We start from the raw sequence: 18,859 nt of genomic DNA on the forward strand, positions 1-18,859 counted from the left end.
ATAAACAACTACAGAGACAGATCAGCCAGAGAGGAAACCAGATATCAAGGAGCAAAGCGATGGAGGGAAGCCAAAAGCAGGGAGCATAGAGATGAGACCTCGATGCCATACTCTGTCAAAAGCCTTAGATAAGCCAAGGGCAGCTACATATGACTTCCAAGAATCTTTCAGGGATAATGACCAGACATTAGTAAGATATGATAGAATATCACCTGTAGATCTTGCCTTACGGAAGCCATACTGGTGATCAGAGAGAAGACCATGATTTTCGAGGTGTTTAAGAATATGGGAGTAGAGGAGGGATACAAAGACTTTGGAAATGGTAGATGTCAAAGCGATGGGACTGTAGTAAGAGGGGTCAGAATAGTCACCCTTCTTAGGAATGGGATGTATCAAGGCATGTTTCCAAGTAGAAGGAAAAGTTTTGGTGTTTAAACAGAAACGGTACAGATGAACAAGCACAGGTGCAAGTTCAGAGGCACAGTCGTTCAGTACATGAGGATGGATGCCATCGGGACCATAAGCCTTGCTTCTCTCTCTAAAGAAAGAAGCACTTTTTGGACAGTCCAAAAAGAGATTACAGGAAGAAGCATAGGATTCATAAGAGGTGCATCAGGGTGTGAAGGAATGTTAGAATCATCCAAGATGGAGTTAGAAGAGAAACAGGAACCAAAGAGAGTTGCTTTGTCATTAGGAGAGACAGTTATAGTATTGTCAGTATGGAAAAGTGAGGGAAAGGTAGAATGACGGAAGTTGTTAGAGATGCCCCTAGCTATAGACCAGAAAGACCTAGTGGATGATGAGGAGAGGTTAATGCATTTACTTTGAATGAATGAACACTTCACCTCACAGATAATGTGCTTGCAGCAATTATGGGCAGTGAAAAAAGCTAAGGGGAGCCAGAGGAAGAAGAGCTTTTCCAAGCCTAATATGCCTGATCCCTTGTCTGAATAGCCTCAGAACATGAATGGTTGAACCTTGGATTGGATGAAGTAGTCTTCGAGGAAGAGGGGGATAAATGCTTCCATTCCCTCAAGAATAACCTCTGTTATGTGTTTAGCAGAGACAGAAGCATCACCACATAAGAGACAGTGATTTGCTCAAGGAAATTCAGAAAAAGAATTACATAAGTTATTTCAGTCAGCTTTGTTGAGATGCCAGTATTTATGCTTAGAAGAGGCTGCTGGAAGGGGAGGTGCTGTTAGAATAGATGCATTTATGAGAGTCCACTATCCGTGTGGGAGGAATTCAACCATTCTCTATGGTGAAAGTTGAAATCCTTAAGGTAGAGGATCTCGTCTTGTGGGTGAGAGGATGTCACAGTTTCATGGCAGGAATATTTGAACCGTGACACCCATTTTTGCCAATATTTACGGAAATATATGGAATGATTATTAGTTTTTCAGTTAGATAAAAGTACATTAAAGAGAACTATATAAAATAAGTTTGAATGGAGAAAAACTGGAAGAAGTGAAATGTTTTAAATATCTGGGAGTAGATTTATCAGTGAATGGAACCATGGAAGTGTAAGTGAATCACAGGGTAGGGGAGGGTGCATAGGTTTTCGGAGCATGGAAGAATGTGTGAAAGGTGAGAATGTTATCTCTGAGAGCAAAAATGGGTTTGTTTGAAGGAATAGTGTTCCCAACAATGTTTTATGGCTGTGAGGCATGGGCGATGGATAGGGTTGTGCGGAGGAGGGTGGATGTCTTGGAAATGAGGTATTTGAGAACAATATGTGGTGTGAGGTGGTTTGATCGAGTAAGCAATGAAAGGGTAAGAGAGATGTGCGGTAATGATAAGATTGTGGTTGAAAGATCAGAAGAGGGTGTATTGAAATGGTTTGGTCACATGGAGAGAATGAGTGAGGAAAGATTGACAAAGAGGATAAATGTTTCAGAGGTGGAGGGAACAAGAAGTGGGAGACCAAATTGGAGGTTGAAGGATGGGGAGAAAACGACTTTGAGCGATTGGGGCCTGAACATAGAGGGTGAAAGGCATGCAAGGAATAGAGTGAATTGGAACGATGTGGTATACCGGGGTCGATGTGCTGTCAGTAGATTGAACCAGGGCATGTGAAGCGTCTGGGGTAAAGCATGGAAACTTTTGTGGGGCCTAGATGTGGAAAGGGAGCTGTGGTTTTGGTGCATTACACATAACAGCTAGAGACTGAGTGTGAATGAATTTAGCCTTTGTTGTTTTTTCCTAGCACTACCTTGCGTGCATGCGAGGATGAAGTGGGGGCATTTCATGTGTGGCAGGGTGGCAGCGGGAATGGATGAAGGCAGCATGTATGAATATGTACATGTATATATATGTATAGCCTCGCTAATGCGGGAAATGGCGAATAGAATGAAAAAAAAAGTTATTTCATGTGTGGCAGGGTGTCGATAGGAATGAATAAAGGTACACAGTATGAATTATGTACATGTAAATATATGTATGTCTGTAAATGAAAGTAAATGAATGTCTATGTATGTATAGATATGTATACGTTGAAGTGTATAGATATGTATATGTGTGTGTATGGGCATTTATGTATATGCATGTTCGTGTAGGTGGGTTGGGCCATTCTTTCATCTGTTTCCTTGCGTTACCTTGTTAACGCAGGAGACATCATCAAAGTATAATAATAATAGTAAGAAATGTATTTATTTATCTATTTTTATTTTGCTTTGTCGCTTTCTCCCACGTCAGCTAGGTAGCGCAAGAGGTAGCACAAGCGTGAACAAATGTGGCCTTTGTTGTTTTTTCCTAGCGCTACCTTGCACGCACGCGAGGATGAGGTGGGGGCATTCCATGTGTGGCGGGGTGGCGGCGGGAATGGATGAAGGCAGCATGTATGAATAGGTACATGTATATATATGTATATGTTATTTCATGTGTGGCAGAGTGGTGATGGGAATGAATAAAGGCACACAGTTTGAATTATGTACATGTGAATATTTGTATATGTCTGTGTGTATATATATATATATATATATATATATATATATATATATGTATATGTTGAGATGTATAGGTATGTATATTTGCATGTGTGGACTTGTATGTATATACACATACATATTTACACATGTGCATAATTCATACTGTCTGCCTTTATTCATTTCCATCGCCACCCCACCAGACAGGAAATAACAACCCCCCCCCTCATGTGCGTGAGATAGCGCTAGGAAAAAACAACAAAGGCCACATTCATTCACACTTAGTCTTTAGCTGTCATGTAGTAATGCACCGAAACCACAGCTCCCTTTCCACATCCAAGCCCCACACAACTTTCCATGGTTTACCCCAGATGCTTCACATGCCCTGGTTTAATCCAGTGACAGCACGTCAACCCTGATATACCACATCGTTCCAATTCACTGTATTCCTTGCATGCCTTTCACCCTCCTGCATGTTCAGGCCCCAATCACTCAAAATCTTTTTCACTCCATCTTTCCACCTCCAATTTGGTCTCCCACTTCTTGTTCCCTCCACCTTTGACACCTCAGTTACCAATTTCTGCAGTTTTTCACCTGAATCAGCCACCTGTGCTGTATCATCAGCAAACAACAACTGACTCACTTCCCAAACCCTCTCATCCACAGCAGACTGCATACTTACCCCTCTCTCCAAAACTCTTACATTCACCTCCCAAACCACCCCATCCAAAAACAAATTTAGCAACCACGGAGACATCACGCACCCCTGCCGCAAACCAACATTCACCAGGAACCAATCACTTTCTTCCTACTTGTTCACATGCCTTACATCCTTGGTAAAAACTTTTCACTGCTTCTAGCAACTTACCACCCACACCATAAACTCTTAAAACCTTCCACAAAGCATCTCTATCCACTTTGTCATATGCCTTCTCCAGATCCATAAATGTTACATACAAATCCATCTGTTTTTCTAAGTATTTCTCAAATACATTTCAAAGCAAACACCTGATCCACACATCCTCTACCACTTCTGAAACCACATTTCTCTTCTCCAATCTGATGCTCTGTACATGCCTTTATCCTCTCAATCAATACTCTCCCATATAATTTCCCAGGAATACTCAACAAACTTATGCCGCTGTAATTTGAACCCTCACCTTTATCCCCTTTGCTTTTGTACAATCGCACTATGCATGCATTCCACCAATCCTCGTGCACTTCATTATGATCCATACATACAGTGAATATCCTTACCAACCAGTCAACAACACAGTCACCCCCTTTTTTGATAAATTCCACTGAAATAGCATCCAAAACCACTGCCTTGCCAGCTTTCATCTTCTGCAAAGCTTTCACTACCTCTTCTCTGTTAACCAAACCATTCTCCCTGACCCTCTCTTTTCGCACACCACCCTGACCAAAACACCCTATATTGGCCATTCTTTTATCAAATACAGTCAACAAACCTTCAAAATATTCACTACATCTTCTCACTTCATTACTACTTGTTATTACCTCCCCATTTGCCCCCTTCACCGATGTTCCCATTTGTTCTCTTGTTTTACGCACTTTATTTGCCTCCTTCCAAAACATCTTTTTATTCTCCTTAAAATTTGATGATACTCTCTCACCCCAACTCTCATTTGCCCTCTTTTTTCATCTCTTGCACCTTTCTCTTGACCTCCTGCCACTTTCTTTTGTACATCTCCCAGTCATTTGCACTATTTCCATGCAAAAATCATGCAAATGCCTCTCTATTCTCTTTCACTAACAATCTTACTTCTTCATACCACCACTCACTACCCTTTCTAATCTGCCCTCCTCCCACCTTTCTCATGCCACATGCACCTTTTGCACAAGCCATCTGCTTCCCTAAATACATCCCATTCCTTTTCCACTCCCCTTACATCATTTGCTCTCACCCTTTGCCATTCTACGCTCAATCTTTCTTAGGACTTCCTCACACAAGTCTCCTTTCCAAGCTCACTTACTCTCACCACTCTCTTCACCCCCACAGTCTCTCTTCTTTTCTGAAAACCTCTACAAATCTTCACCTTCGACTCCACCAGATAGTGATCACACAACCCCCAGCTGCCCCTCTAAGCACTTTAACATCCAAAAGTCTCCTTTTACACACCTTTTACATGCATTAGTAACTGCGACCACCCTGTATGACCCAATATTTATATTTAGTGTGATTGAACATGTGTCCTTCTTGAAAGATAGTGTGAGATAGAGTTTCTAGTAAGTGATGAGAGGATGTGGTATATTGTTCTTAACTGAATTTGTTACTTTATTCTTTTGTAATCATTCTAGGTCCAATATCTGTGAGAGTCTTGGTGGTACCCAGAACCTTTCTAAAGGTTTCTGCAGTCCAAGGCTGTGGTACTCCCAGGTGTAGGGAAACATAGACTCCTTTAGAGTGAGAAGTTCTGTGATGAGACTGTACTCCTAATGGTACTGAGAAAACTTTCATGCATTCCATGCTGAAGCGTTAGAGAGGGAAATATTTTGGCAAGGAACAAAATATCCCATATAGAATGGGTATAACTTGTTCTTTTTATAATTGTGTTGACTTACAATAGGGTGTCTAGGATTATAACCCAGTCATAAGTTCAATCTCTGGTGTTTTTCTAGGCTGTGGCACATGTGAGGCCCTGTTTGAGCCTAAATGCTTTGGTAGTCATAGAATGTGACACAGATATTAGGTCCTGCTAGAGGCCTGTAGCTTGGAGAGTTCTTTTTTATCCCTGATGTGGATGGATGCCTTTTAGTAGGATAGGGGCTCCATACATCAGATCATGTAAGTGTGGACTTTTGCTAGGAGGAAAAATTTCTTGTCTGTTAACTGAGGGAGCTGTGATTTCATGACTTCTCATTTCTTGGAATATTCTAATCCTGAGTTGCAGGATTCTGTTTCTCCTGGACAGTGCTGTCATTCTGGTTCTTATGGATCCCTTCAAAGGAAAGAGAAGTCCCTACCCAAAGTGTAAAGCCTGTGTCTCCAGCTTGCTATTCAAGAAGTTATATGTTTGGATAGCTGCCCAGTCAAGATAGACTCCCAGATAACATGTCTGCAGGGAGAAGTTTATTCCAAGAGTCTTTTCATTTGTTTGCTCCTTTGGCAGGTCTTTTCACCACCAAGGCAATGTTATTTTGCCATCCTCTGTTCCTTCAATTTTCTGCAAGAGGTAGTTCCACAAATGCCTTGATCTTAGAATGAACTCTTTTGACCAAATTTATGTATTTTCCTTTGAGTTAACTGGTGGACATTCCCTCAACAAATTGGGTTATGGGATATAGTGATTCCTGTAGCCCCAAGTAGGTGAAACTACCTCCCAAATTCTCTTTAGCTGATATTTCCAGAACTTTTGATAGACTGATTTATTAAAGTAGCACCAATATGATCTGTGCTCAAAATATTATCAATCATCTTGTGACCTTTTCCAAAATTTCATTATAGATTCAAATTCTTGTGAAATTTAAAAGTTTGCTGTTTAAGATTTCTTCTCTTGTCCTTTTATGAGTAAACAAAACTGATTTTGCTGCAAGAGTGCTCTACAGGATGTACTTTTGGTGGTGTATTGTTTTAATCCTCTTGGGACATATAGTGAGTTTCTCATCCACAGCCTGTTATGAGCTGTCATAAGTTGTATCTTGTCATAAATCATGATTTTTCATGGGTATGAGAACTTTTCCTTTCTGCGTGTGAAGTCTCTGAGGGCTTGGTGAATGCCAGAAATTCCGAGGGGGGAACTCCTTTTGGTATCCAGGAAGCTTTTACATCCCTTATTACGGAATGTCTTTTCCTGGACTGAGAATTGGTATGTGAACCCTTTCTCTGTATGTCAAAGTCATTAGTCTGGGATAGTAGCCTTCTCTTTAGGCCTTTTCCAAGGATTCCTCTTTGGAGAAGATTAACCAAGAGGTCTTTGACATTCCTCTAGCATGCTTGTTGATGGTACCCTACTCTGAATGTTGAGTGTCAGTTTGGTTTGGTCTTGGGCTTGCTTCTGTTGGAGTCAAACATAACTCTGAAGGAAATGTTTTTCATTTCTTTCCTCATCATGAGTAATTTTCTGTCATCTTCTTCCCTCATAGCTTGCATGACGAATTGGCCCATGACAGAAATAGGAGTTTTAAAGTATGAAAAATCTTTCTTTTCAGTATAGTATTCCATGAGAATTTTTCCAGGTTTGTGTTTCCCACCTGTTTCATTCCAATCAAACAGTACTTTCTGAACACTCAACCACCATTAGGTTGACATCTCTACTTCATGAATATAATGAAGTATGTTAATACTGATAGCCAGGGATAATGATGTCATCACTGAGTGGAGGTTTTAGATTGATCAGATTCAGGACCCAGGATTTAGATGCCGAATAAGTGGCTTTTGAGAATGAGAGGCATTTACTTCATGAGAGAAGTGGGGGTTAAAAGGTTTGTAACCTCAACATTCACAGGATGGTGCCCCAGAAAGAGCATTTTTCATACTTCAAACAGACATGTATCTTTTTCCATGATGAGAGTAAAAAGGGGGTACTCTGGGAGGTGGGAGGTGTTAGGAATTCATTACCATTTTCCCTATATACTTTTCAGCTTTCAATACAAAGATTCAATGTACAGGCATTTTTTTTATGTTGTAGTGCATCCCCATTGCTTGGATGGAGAGACATGTAATCATTTTTTTTAGAGAAGCTAGAGCAAATGACAAAATTTTTCCAGTAGACAGCTATGGAATGTGTATGAATCTAGAAAACAACAACACTGTAAAATAACAGGATATGCACTGATCATCATATTCTAGCCCTGATTTGTGGCATACCTTCACTATAGATATTCAGTGGCAGGTAATCCATTCCTGCTATTTCCGTTCCTTACAGGTTGAATCAGAGAATTACAGCCTTACAGATCACTCATACACATCATTATCCTGTACTAAAGGAACTAGCATCATTGTAAGATTTAATAAAATAGAGCAATGTGAATTAGAATTTATTTTGGAACTTAGGCAGAAAGTAAACAGATTCATAAATTCCCTTTTCACTCTTAATCGTTTCAGGTTCTAGCTGGAGATATGGAGGAAGCCATCTGTACACATGCTCTTTACTACACAATTTGGAAAAAGTATGGGGTACTTCCAGAGAGATTCAATTGGCAACGTATTTCTCCTGATGTCATGTTCTACCCACTGCGACCTGAATTTGTAGAGTCTACGTATTTACTTTACCAGGTATTTGATAAGGCTAATCATAGATTTTCTAAGTAATGATAGGGTAAGAGAGAGGTTTTTGTAATATGAAGAGTATAGCTAAGAGAGCTGTAGAGGGTGTGTTGAAAAGGTTTGGACATTTGGAAAGAATGAGAGTGATGTTGACAAAGAGGATATATGTGTTAGAAGTGGAGGGACAAGGTGAAGGGGTAGATCGAACTGGAGATGGAGGGATGAAATTAATCAAATTTTGAGTGCTCAGAGAGAGAACATGCAGGAGGGTGAAACACATGCATGGATTAGAGGGAATTGAAGTGATGTTGTATACAGGGGGTAGCTTGCTTTCATTGGACTGAGCTGGAGATTCCACAGAATTGTCTTTAGGACCTGGTTGTGATTTGGGGGCTGTGGTTTTGGTACATTACACATAATAACCAGAGAATGCATGAGAGCAAATGAAGCCATTTCCTCATCTGTTCATGGCAGTACTTCACTTATGCAGGAGACAGCAAACAGGGATTAGAATTGTTAGATGTCAGAAGCATAAGTTTCTTTCCGTATTGTTCTATCTATATATATATATATATATATATATATATATATATATATATATATATATATATATATATATATATTTTTTTTTTCATACTATTTGCTATTTCCCGCGTTAGCGAGGTAGCGTTAAGAACAGAGAACTGGGCCTTTGAGGGAATATCTTCACCTGACCCCCTTCTCTGTTCCTTCTTTTGGAAAATTAAAAAAAACAAGAGAGGGGAGGATTTCCAGCCACCCGCTCCCTCCCCTTTTAGTCGCCTTCTACAACATGCAAGGAATACATGGGAAGTATTCTTTCTCCCCTATCCCCAGGGATAATATATATATATATATATATATATATATATATATATATATATATATATATATATATATATATATATATATATATATATCTGACACTGGTTCCAGTTGGAATGCCATCAAAGGGATGACTTCTATAACCAAGAACTCCAGTGCTGCTTCTTAGCCTTTAGTATGTCACCCTTAACAGGCCATTGCCAGAGGGCAAATCTAGTGCACTGTTTGGAGAGGCTCCTATCTCATGCTTCTAATGACTACCTCTATCTAATGCTTCTACCTAAGGATTTTTCTACCTGCTTGAATGTTCCTACCTACTACTATATACTTCTGCTACCATTTTGCCAAAAGGCAGGGCTAGCACATAGTGCTCACTGCAGGAAAATTTAGAGTTGCAAAAGATTAGCTGCTTAAGCGTTGGCAAGTGTTACTTATGACAAGGAGAGATTGTATGTTTGTGGACAGAAGCCAGTAGTCCACATGTTTGTGAGGTAGAAAGAAAAGGCAGCTACCTGGGTTAGAGGAATACAACTTGACAACCACAAAGCAGATGTCACTAACCCTCCTGATACCCAGGCAGGTAGTACTGGTAATGTACCTTCCTGGTCATTGGCTACCCTACCAACTGCTTCCTACATCAGACATTGCTGTTGTGCTGTATTCCTATAGATAATCACTTGTTATCATGCTGTATCCTTTAGATAACCTCAATTAGACATTCCTGACACATGCACACAGTATCATTTTCCTTCCATCTTTGCTTCAGTTTCCCTCTATATTTATTCCTTCTCATCTGAGTTTATATAGTGTGTATCTCCTTTTAACATGGTACTCCATTTATATTTACACTGGTTGATCATATACATAGAGCTCTTCAGCTGATGATTAAGTCTTAGAAATAATGTAGTCATGAGGAGAAGTGAAATCAGGGAAGTGACTAAAAAGTGTTAGGAAAGGCATAGATGTAGTGTATTCTTAGAGAGCAGAAATAGCACAAGGTTGTTGATCTTTAAGGGCTTCTTCTTTCAGATGAGTGAAATCATGGGAGGGTAATGAAGCCATGAGGAACTTTAAGTTAAGAGTACAGTGATTGCCTTGCTTGGGTATTGGTTGTGCCAATGATTGTGGTTTTCATGAGGAGATGAGCTTAGCTGCCTTTCAGATAGCTCATGTTTTTCAGAAAGAGTTGAAGCAGGGATATTGCAGCTCATGACATTTATTCAACACCATTTAGTCAAAGGTTTTTTCAGTTACTGTATATGAAATTACCAATGTTCTGTTTATATATTGATATTTTGTTATTGACATGTTCTGTATACATTATTTCAAAAGTAATGACATAAGCCAATATTTTGATTAAAATTGTACTCACAGGCAACAAAGAATCCATTCTATCTACATGTGGGACGAGATATACTGAATTCCCTCAACAATCTAACCAAAGCACAGTGTGGATATGCTACTATTCATTCTGTCTTGGACATGACCCTTGAGGACCGTATGGAATCATTTTTTCTCTCTGAGACATGCAAATACTTGTATCTGGTAAGTAATCAGAATTATCATAATGGATAGATGGAGGGAAAAAACGGAGGAATGATATTCAATCACATGCAGTGGAATCAGTTTGTATGCATAGGTGATATGAATGTAGAGTTTAGTTTCATGTAATGTATGAACTGAATGTGTGAAGTGGGAAAGTGAAAAGCACTTGTATAAACCTAAAATCCATTTTTCTCATTAGCACATGAATGTGGATTAAGGATATGAACAAGTTAACTGAGTGCCTGTATGAACTAGATCAATCAGATTTAAATGGGAATGGATTTAGAGATGATACAAATATGATATAAAGAGTATCATTGTACATGATATGATAAATATCTCTAGCTACATCCTTTACAATATTTTCCTTTCACAGAGTAGAGAAATTTGTACATGGTATAATTTAGAAATGATTAATGTACATCTACAAATTCAACTAGTGTCTCACCTTTCAAATATAATCCTTTACTCAAGATACCCACCTCATATCATCTACTAAATGACTATCCAGTCACTTTGCTAAAATGATATTGTTTATTCATTTGGTCCTCATCCATTTTTTGACATACTTTTCTCACTGGAGTATTCTGTCTCTCTGTTTACTAACGTCAGATTATGAAATTTTCATATGTGAATTTCCATAATCTCATTTCAATCTTGTCTCCTAATCCCATATGCTCGTAACAGAACTTTATGTCAGCTGGTTGTATAGAATTAGCTAAACTCTTCTTGCATGTGGACATTAACCCTTTTGCTGCAGCAGTTGGCTGAGGAAAGTGTAAATTGACTTTTCATCTTGACATCCGAAAAATTATATCTTTAATGCAACATTCAGAAGTCTTTGCCTGGTCTAAAATTGTCTTCTGGTCATCCTTTCAAAGTTGCATTCTGTGAGTTGCTTCAAGAAACAATGATATACAAATGTCAGTTGGCCCACCCATGCTGCCTACACAGCAATGACTTATACTTATTTTGTGGTACTTTGGATAAAATATCTGAGTTATAAGTGTTATTAATGTTTATCCTATATCATAATGCATTCTATGATTAGAAAGTATGAGTTGATGGATGAAAAACACAAGCTAAAAATTGTTCCAGTGATAGAGTTTAATGCCTCCCATGCTATGAACACATCATTGATTTATGGTCTGTTTCTTTTACAGTTATTTAGTTCAGCTATATACACCATGACATATAGTGTAAGTGATTATGCCAAATTTTACTGCATACTGTAGTTGGACTTTACCTGTTTAAGGTTACACCTCAAGTGAAAAGTCTCTCTTGTCAAGGCTGTATTATCGATTGGTGAGAGAGCATAGTTTCATCCCGAAACCCTTGAAAGCATATTTTCGATCCTGAAATCTCCAAAACACCCAAGTGCCTCTCCTCTTACTGTCCAGTACCACTTCTTTCTTCAGTATCCAGACTCTTTGAAAAACTGATTAACAACAGAATCCCCAGTTGCTCAAATTCCCCAGTTGCTCAAAATGTTTTTCTTTCCATCCTTCCATCTCCAATTTGGTCTCCCCATTCTTCTTGTTCCCTCCTCTTCTGACACATATATCCTCTTTGTTAGCCTTTCCTTACTCATTCTCTCTATATGTCAACCATTTCAACACACCCTCTTCTGCTTTCTCATCCACACGTTTTATTTCCACACATCTCTCTTACCCTTTCATTATTTACTCAATCAAACCACCTCACACCATATATTGTCCAACACATCCACGCTTCCTCCACATGACCCTTTCTATAGCCTATTCTTCATCACCATATAATATTGTTAGAACTACTATTCCTTCATACATACCCTTTTTTGCTCTCCAAAATAACATTATCTCTTTCCACACATTCTTCATCACTCCCAGAACCTTTTCCCCCTCCCTCACTTTATTACTCAATTCCACCTCCATGGTTTCATTCGCTGCCAAGGCCATTTCCAGATATCTAAAACATTTCACTTCTTTCAGTCTTTCTCCAGTCAAACATACATCCCAATTAACTTGTCCCTCAACCCTGCTGAACCTAAAAACCTTGCTCATGTTCATGTTTACTCTCAACTTTCTCCTTTCATACACTTTTCCATACTCAGTTACCACCTTTTGCAGTTTCTCACTCGAATCAGCCACCAGTGCGAACAACAACTGACTCACTTCCCAGGCCCTTTCAGCCTCTACAGACTGCATACTCGCCCTTCTCTCCAAGAATCTTTCATTCACCTTATTAACTACCCCATTCATACAAAAATCAAACAACCATGGTAACATCACACACCCCTGCCACTGACCAACCTTCATTGGCAACCTTTCATTCTCCTCTCTTCTTCCTCGTACACACATTTTACACCCCTGATAAAAACTTCTCTGCTTCTAGCAGCTTACATCCCCTTCCACAAGTGCCACATACAAATCCGTCTGTTTTTCTAAGTATTTCTAACACACAATCTTTAAAGCAGACACCTGAGCCACATCTGAAACCATACTGCTCCTCCCCAGTCTGATGCTCTGTACATGCCTTCACCCTCTCAGTCAATACTCTCCCATACAATTTACTAGGTATATTAGACAAACATATGACTCCATAGTTTGAACACTCACCTTTATCCCCTTCACCTTTATACAGTGGCATTATACATGCATTCTGCCAATTGATTGGTGGAGGCCTGTTTTTTTGTTGCATTGCACATTGCAGTTATAGAATGGATTTTTATGGTGCTACCTCACTATTGTGTGAAATGATGAACAAGATTAAAAAAGATATTATGTACTTTTAAGAATTTTTCACAGTCTTTTGCAGCTACAGTCATACAAATGAAATACAGTGATTACTATTTAAGAAAAGGCTTTCATGCATCAGGTTTTATTTACAGAACAACACCTTTTACTTGCTCATGCTGAGGATATCATATTTCTGGTAACTGAACATGATTTTCCACCTTAAGATCTCATTTTATTTAGAGTGGAGGATGCAACTTTTGTTCACCATCCTTATGGAAATATTTTTGCTGTTTCTGTTCTGTGATAATTTTCATCAACCATTAATTAACCTTAAATTATAAGAAGTTATCTTGGTAATAAAAGGCCTATAATCTTGCTTAAAAGCAAGAAAGTGTGTCTATAAGCCAGATTTCAAGATGTACTGTTAGGGATGAGCCCACCACCTGGACTCTTGTATGGGCTTCCTCCTTCCAAAAAGCCAGATCTTGTCAACCATGGAAGACCAGTATGACAGATAATCTGATGAAGCAAGATGTACTGAAAAACCCATCCTAATCATGTTACTGATCTATGTAAGTTGATCAGACCCATCTTTATGGTGAGGGACGGCATTAGAAGGAAGCCCAAAACAAGTGTCCAGATGATGAACTAGGCTTTCCAGTACGTCTTGAAATCTTGTTTATGGTCATATCTTCTTACTTGCTAGCTGAAGTACAGGCCTTCTCTTCATGGGACAACTTCATACGACTAATTGCTACAATCACCTGGAACAGAAATAGAGAAAATGTTACTAAACGCAAGCACTGCAAGCAAAAGTTACATCCTTCCTCTCTGCATAACATGGGATAACTGAAATGGCAAATCTGTACCAGACATACAATATCCTTACCATAATCGGGCATTAGGAATTGTTTCACATAAAAACTGGCTCAGGAAATCCTTCCTCCAAACAGTGTTCTTCATTTTTTTTTTCAGGGTGGGTCTGTACAAGGAGTTGAATGTTATTATATAAGTTTTCACCCAAATTCTCAACTTTCATAATCATGAAATTTTGCTCTCTTAAGTTCTCAGTATGGTGGGGTGTGTATGTGTGTGTGTGTGTGTGTGTGTGTGTGCAGCTGATTTACTTCACAAATGATAGCCTGTTGAAGTTTCTTTCATTCACATCCATAGTCACTGTTATAGGTGTGTATCCATCGACCTGTCTGATCATTCATATAATGCCCTTACAGGAATATGTACTGTTGATTTTTCTTAATGACGTACTGGATAAGGAGAAACGCTTATCATATTTCTCCTCCAATGAGGATAATGAAGAAGAAGAAGAAGAAATAAAAAGTGAAGAAATAAGTGAATTTAAAGGGATTTTAATGGGAGCAAGGAAGTGGGAGGCCAATAAGGGACACCATCACACTTATGCTTGGCATTTTTACGTTCGCATGGAATAGATTAGTAACAAGTGCACCTGATTTTCATTTTTGTAATCCAGAGGTGTTGGTAACAGATGATAATAAAGAGCTGGAGTATTTCCAAACTTTTCTGGCTTTTGTTTTTGATGGTGTCCAGCATGACCTAAGTAAATATGCCCAAGTCCTGGCCATGTTGGGTAAAAGGAAAATAAGGTAAGAATAAACATGAGGTGCCATTTATAGAGTAGTGCATAATATATCATTTAGTATGTGTATTTGTACACATATTCAAGTAATTCATGATCATTGTTATGCCTGTGTAAGGAAATGAGTAGAGCAACGTGCAAACAAATAGGATCTTCGTGTTTTCCCTCATCTCTTGAGGCCATATCCTTCCTTCCTCTCATTTTTAGTGTGCATAGTGTACTATTTTTGGATATACTCATGAAATTCACTATCAGTGCTGTGCATGCTTTAAGAAATATAGGTAGCTTGATGCTGTATTCATGTGAAAGGAAAACCTATATTTTCCCCTTTCATCTTGAGCTGCCAGACATATCAGCCACATCCCCTCCTGTTTATTTTGCACTCATTCAGGCCAACATAAAGGTATTGACATTGATTTTTGTGTATTTTCTTATATTCAAATCTATCAATCCATTCCGTAGTTTTTCATAGTGATGGAATTTCAGAATTAATCATGTTATAAAGGGGTAATTTGCAGTGGTGGGATTTTCTGTTATTTTTTCACTTCAGACATTTTTTGCATTGTATTGTCTACAGTATTTCTATTATATTGAGAGCTCCAGTCATAGACAAAAGTCTTCATAGGGGCTACTTTAAAAAGAATAGAAAATTGAAAAAACAAAAAAGGGGAGTTAATGGGAGAATTTGATTGTTTTGGAAGAAGTGAAAAACTGGCCTATTATAAAGGGGAAGGTCACTGATGTATGAAAACATGAGAAGGTAGTTTTAAAATCTTTTCAGTTTAAGAAAAGATGCAGACATAACATTGGCCCATTCCTGACTTACCAGTCATCATGTGACTCAGTGGCTTGCCAAGAATTACGTTTTCCAGTGGATAATGGGGACACAAGCAGCCAGTTCTCAAGGCCAGAAACCTGAGTACATAATATCTAGAGTACAGATGCTCCTCAACTTACAATGGTGTTACATTCCGAGAAACCCATAATAAGTTGAGAATATCCTAAGTCGAAAATACATTTAATACATTTGATATTGTATATCAAACCTACCTTAAACATTCTCAGAATACTTGCATTAACCTACATTTGGACAGAATCATCGAAGACAAAGCCTATTTTATGATAAACATCATAAGTCTAACCATTGTAAGTTGGGGTCATCTGTATGGGGAAAGAAAACCAACACTCTAGCATTGGACAGGTAGGTCAATCTTTGGGGTCAGATTGGGAGAGTTGATAAGTGTATGCCCACATTATTACAAGCCCACTATTGAATTGGAAAATAAAATTTGTTCATTTTATAGTTTATTTAATATTCTATGAGATGAACCATATTATTAACCAGTTTGTAATTGTGTATGTATGTCAAGTGATGACATCACACAGAGCAGCCTACTGAGTTCACAAGGTTCCTTTGCATGTATTGTAAGTTTGTTCATGTTATTTTATCCTGTCATTTGAAGGCAGTTTACAAATTCACTACTTCAGCATAATAAGTTGTTTCATATTTGCCCAGAATTTAAAGATCACTCATGAAGAATTTTTCCAAGCATAAATGACTGCGATCCCATTCTGGAGATCCAACTTAACCCATCTTGTGTATTTTAGTTTTGGTATGCCTTCATTTTGCCTTATTTTTCTGCAATTTTTTAGAGAGCATTAGTACTCTTATACTTTTGCTTGCATCATTTTGATATATTCATGTATGGTTTATCTTTCATTCTCTGAATGTTCTTGTTCTTTGAGAATATTTTGAACTTTTAATTGAATCTAATTTCATTTTTGCCATTACTGTTTTACCGTACGGTGCTTAATTTTTTCACAGTTGAATAATATGTGTTTTATCCACAGTTGTTTGATGTGGAGAATCCTGTCAACATTAACTCTCATCGATACATGTTTACCACTGAGGGACATATATTACCTTTGGCTACTTGGCTTCGACAGAAAAGTTGGGATGCTGACCTTTTTTCATCCACTGATCCTGTACTACAAGCCAACATTTCTCAGGCAAATGTAAAAATCTTGAGTTTTATGATCGACCTTATAGACCTTAGTTATTGTTGTGCTGATGGTGTGAATTTAATTCTGTGCCAATTTCACGTAGTTTTTTTTTTTTTTTTTTTTTTTTTTTTTTTTTTTTTTTGCGCTGTCTCCCGCGTTTGCGAGGCAGCGCAAGGAAACAGACGAAAGAAATGGCCCAACCCATCCCCATACACATGTATATACATACGTCCACACACGCAAATATACATACCTACACAACTTTCCATGGTTTACCCCAGACGCTTCACATGCCTTGATTCAATACACTGACAGCACGTCAACCCCGGTATACCACATCGCTCCAATTCACTCTATTCCTTGCCCTCCTTTCACCCTCCTGCATGTTCAGGCCCCGATCACACAAAATCTTTTTCACTCCATCCTTCCACCTCCAATTTGGTCTCCCTCTTCTCCTCGTTCCCTCCACCTCCGACACATATATCCTCTTGGTCAATCTTTCCTCACTCATTCTCTCCATGTGCCCAAACCATTTCAAAACACCCTCTTCTGCTCTCTCAACCACGCTCTTTTTATTTCCACACATCTCTCTTACCCTTACGTTACTTACTCGATCAAACCACCTCACACCACACATTGTCCTCAAACATCTCATTTCCAGCACATCCATCCTCCTGCGCACAACTCTATCCATAGCCCACGCCTCGCAACCATACAACATTGTTGGAACCACTATTCCTTCAAACATACCCATTTTTGCTTTCCGAGATAATGTTCTCGACTTCCACACATTCTTCAAGGCTCCCAGAATTTTCGCCCCCTCCCCCACCCTATGATCCACTTCCACTTCCATGGTTCCATCCGCTGCCAGATCCACTCCCAGATATCTAAAACACTTCACTTCCTCCAGTTTTTCTCCATTCAGACTCACCTCCCAATTGACTTGACCCTCAACCCTACTGTACCAAATAACCTTGCTCTTATTCACATTTACTCTTAACTTTCTTCTTCCACACACTTTACCAAACTCAGTCACCAGCTTCTGCAGTTTCTCACATGAATCAGCTGTATCATCAGCGAACAACAACTGACTCACTTCCCAAGCTCTCTCATCCCCAACAGACTTCATACTTGCCCCTCTTTCCAAAACTCTTGCATTCACCTCCCTAACAACCCCATCCATAAACAAATTAAACAACCATGGAGACATCACACACCCCTGCCGCAAACCTACATTCACTGAGAACCAATCACTTTCCTCTCTTCCTACACGTACACATGCCTTACATCCTCGATAAAAACTTTTCACTGCTTCTAACAACTTGCTTCCCACACCATATATTCTTAATACCTTCCACAGAGCATCTCTATCAACTCTATCATATGCCTTCTCCAGATCCATAAATGCTACATACAAATCCATTTGCTTTTCTAAGTATTTCTCACATACATTCTTCAAAGCAAACACCTGATCCACACATCCTCTACCACTTCTGAAACCACACTGCTCTTCCCCAATCTGATGCTCTGTACAAGCCTTCACCCTCTCAATCAATACCCTCCCATATAATTTACCAGGAATACTCAACAAACTTATACCTCTGTAATTTGAGCACTCACTCTTATCCCCTTTGCCTTTGTACAATGGCACTATGCACGCATTCCGCCAATCCTCAGGCACCTCACCATGAGTCATACATACATTAAATAACCTTACCAACCAGTCAACAATACAGTCACCCCCTTTTTTAATAAATTCCACTGCAATACCATCCAAACCTGCTGCCTTGCCGGCTTTCATCTTCCGCAAAGCTTTTACTACCTCTTCTCTGTTTACCAAATCATTTTCCCTAACCCTCTCACTTTGCACACCACCTCGACCAAAACACCCTATATCTGCCACTCTCTCATCAAACACATTCAACAAACCTTCAAAATACTCACTCCATCTCCTTCTCACATCACCACTACTTGTTATCAC

The 18,859-nt window shown here is 39.0% G+C and overlaps 1 protein-coding gene across 2 annotated transcripts in view; it reads left to right on the forward strand.

Moving 5' to 3' along the window:
• Nucleotides 1-18,859, forward strand: part of LOC139756779 (ER degradation-enhancing alpha-mannosidase-like protein 1) — a 59,396-nt gene that overhangs the window by 35,928 nt on the left and 4,609 nt on the right. For both annotated transcript variants that reach the window (XM_071676560.1, XM_071676561.1), the window contains 3 exons: nt 7,993-8,163; nt 10,372-10,542; nt 16,726-16,890. In XM_071676560.1, the coding sequence (XP_071532661.1) occupies nt 7,993-8,163; nt 10,372-10,542; nt 16,726-16,890 (507 nt within the window). The remainder of the gene's footprint in view (nt 1-7,992; nt 8,164-10,371; nt 10,543-16,725; nt 16,891-18,859) is intronic.

This window comes from Panulirus ornatus, chromosome 23, assembly GCF_036320965.1.
Source record: "Panulirus ornatus isolate Po-2019 chromosome 23, ASM3632096v1, whole genome shotgun sequence".
Lineage (NCBI taxonomy): Eukaryota > Metazoa > Arthropoda > Malacostraca > Decapoda > Palinuridae > Panulirus > Panulirus ornatus.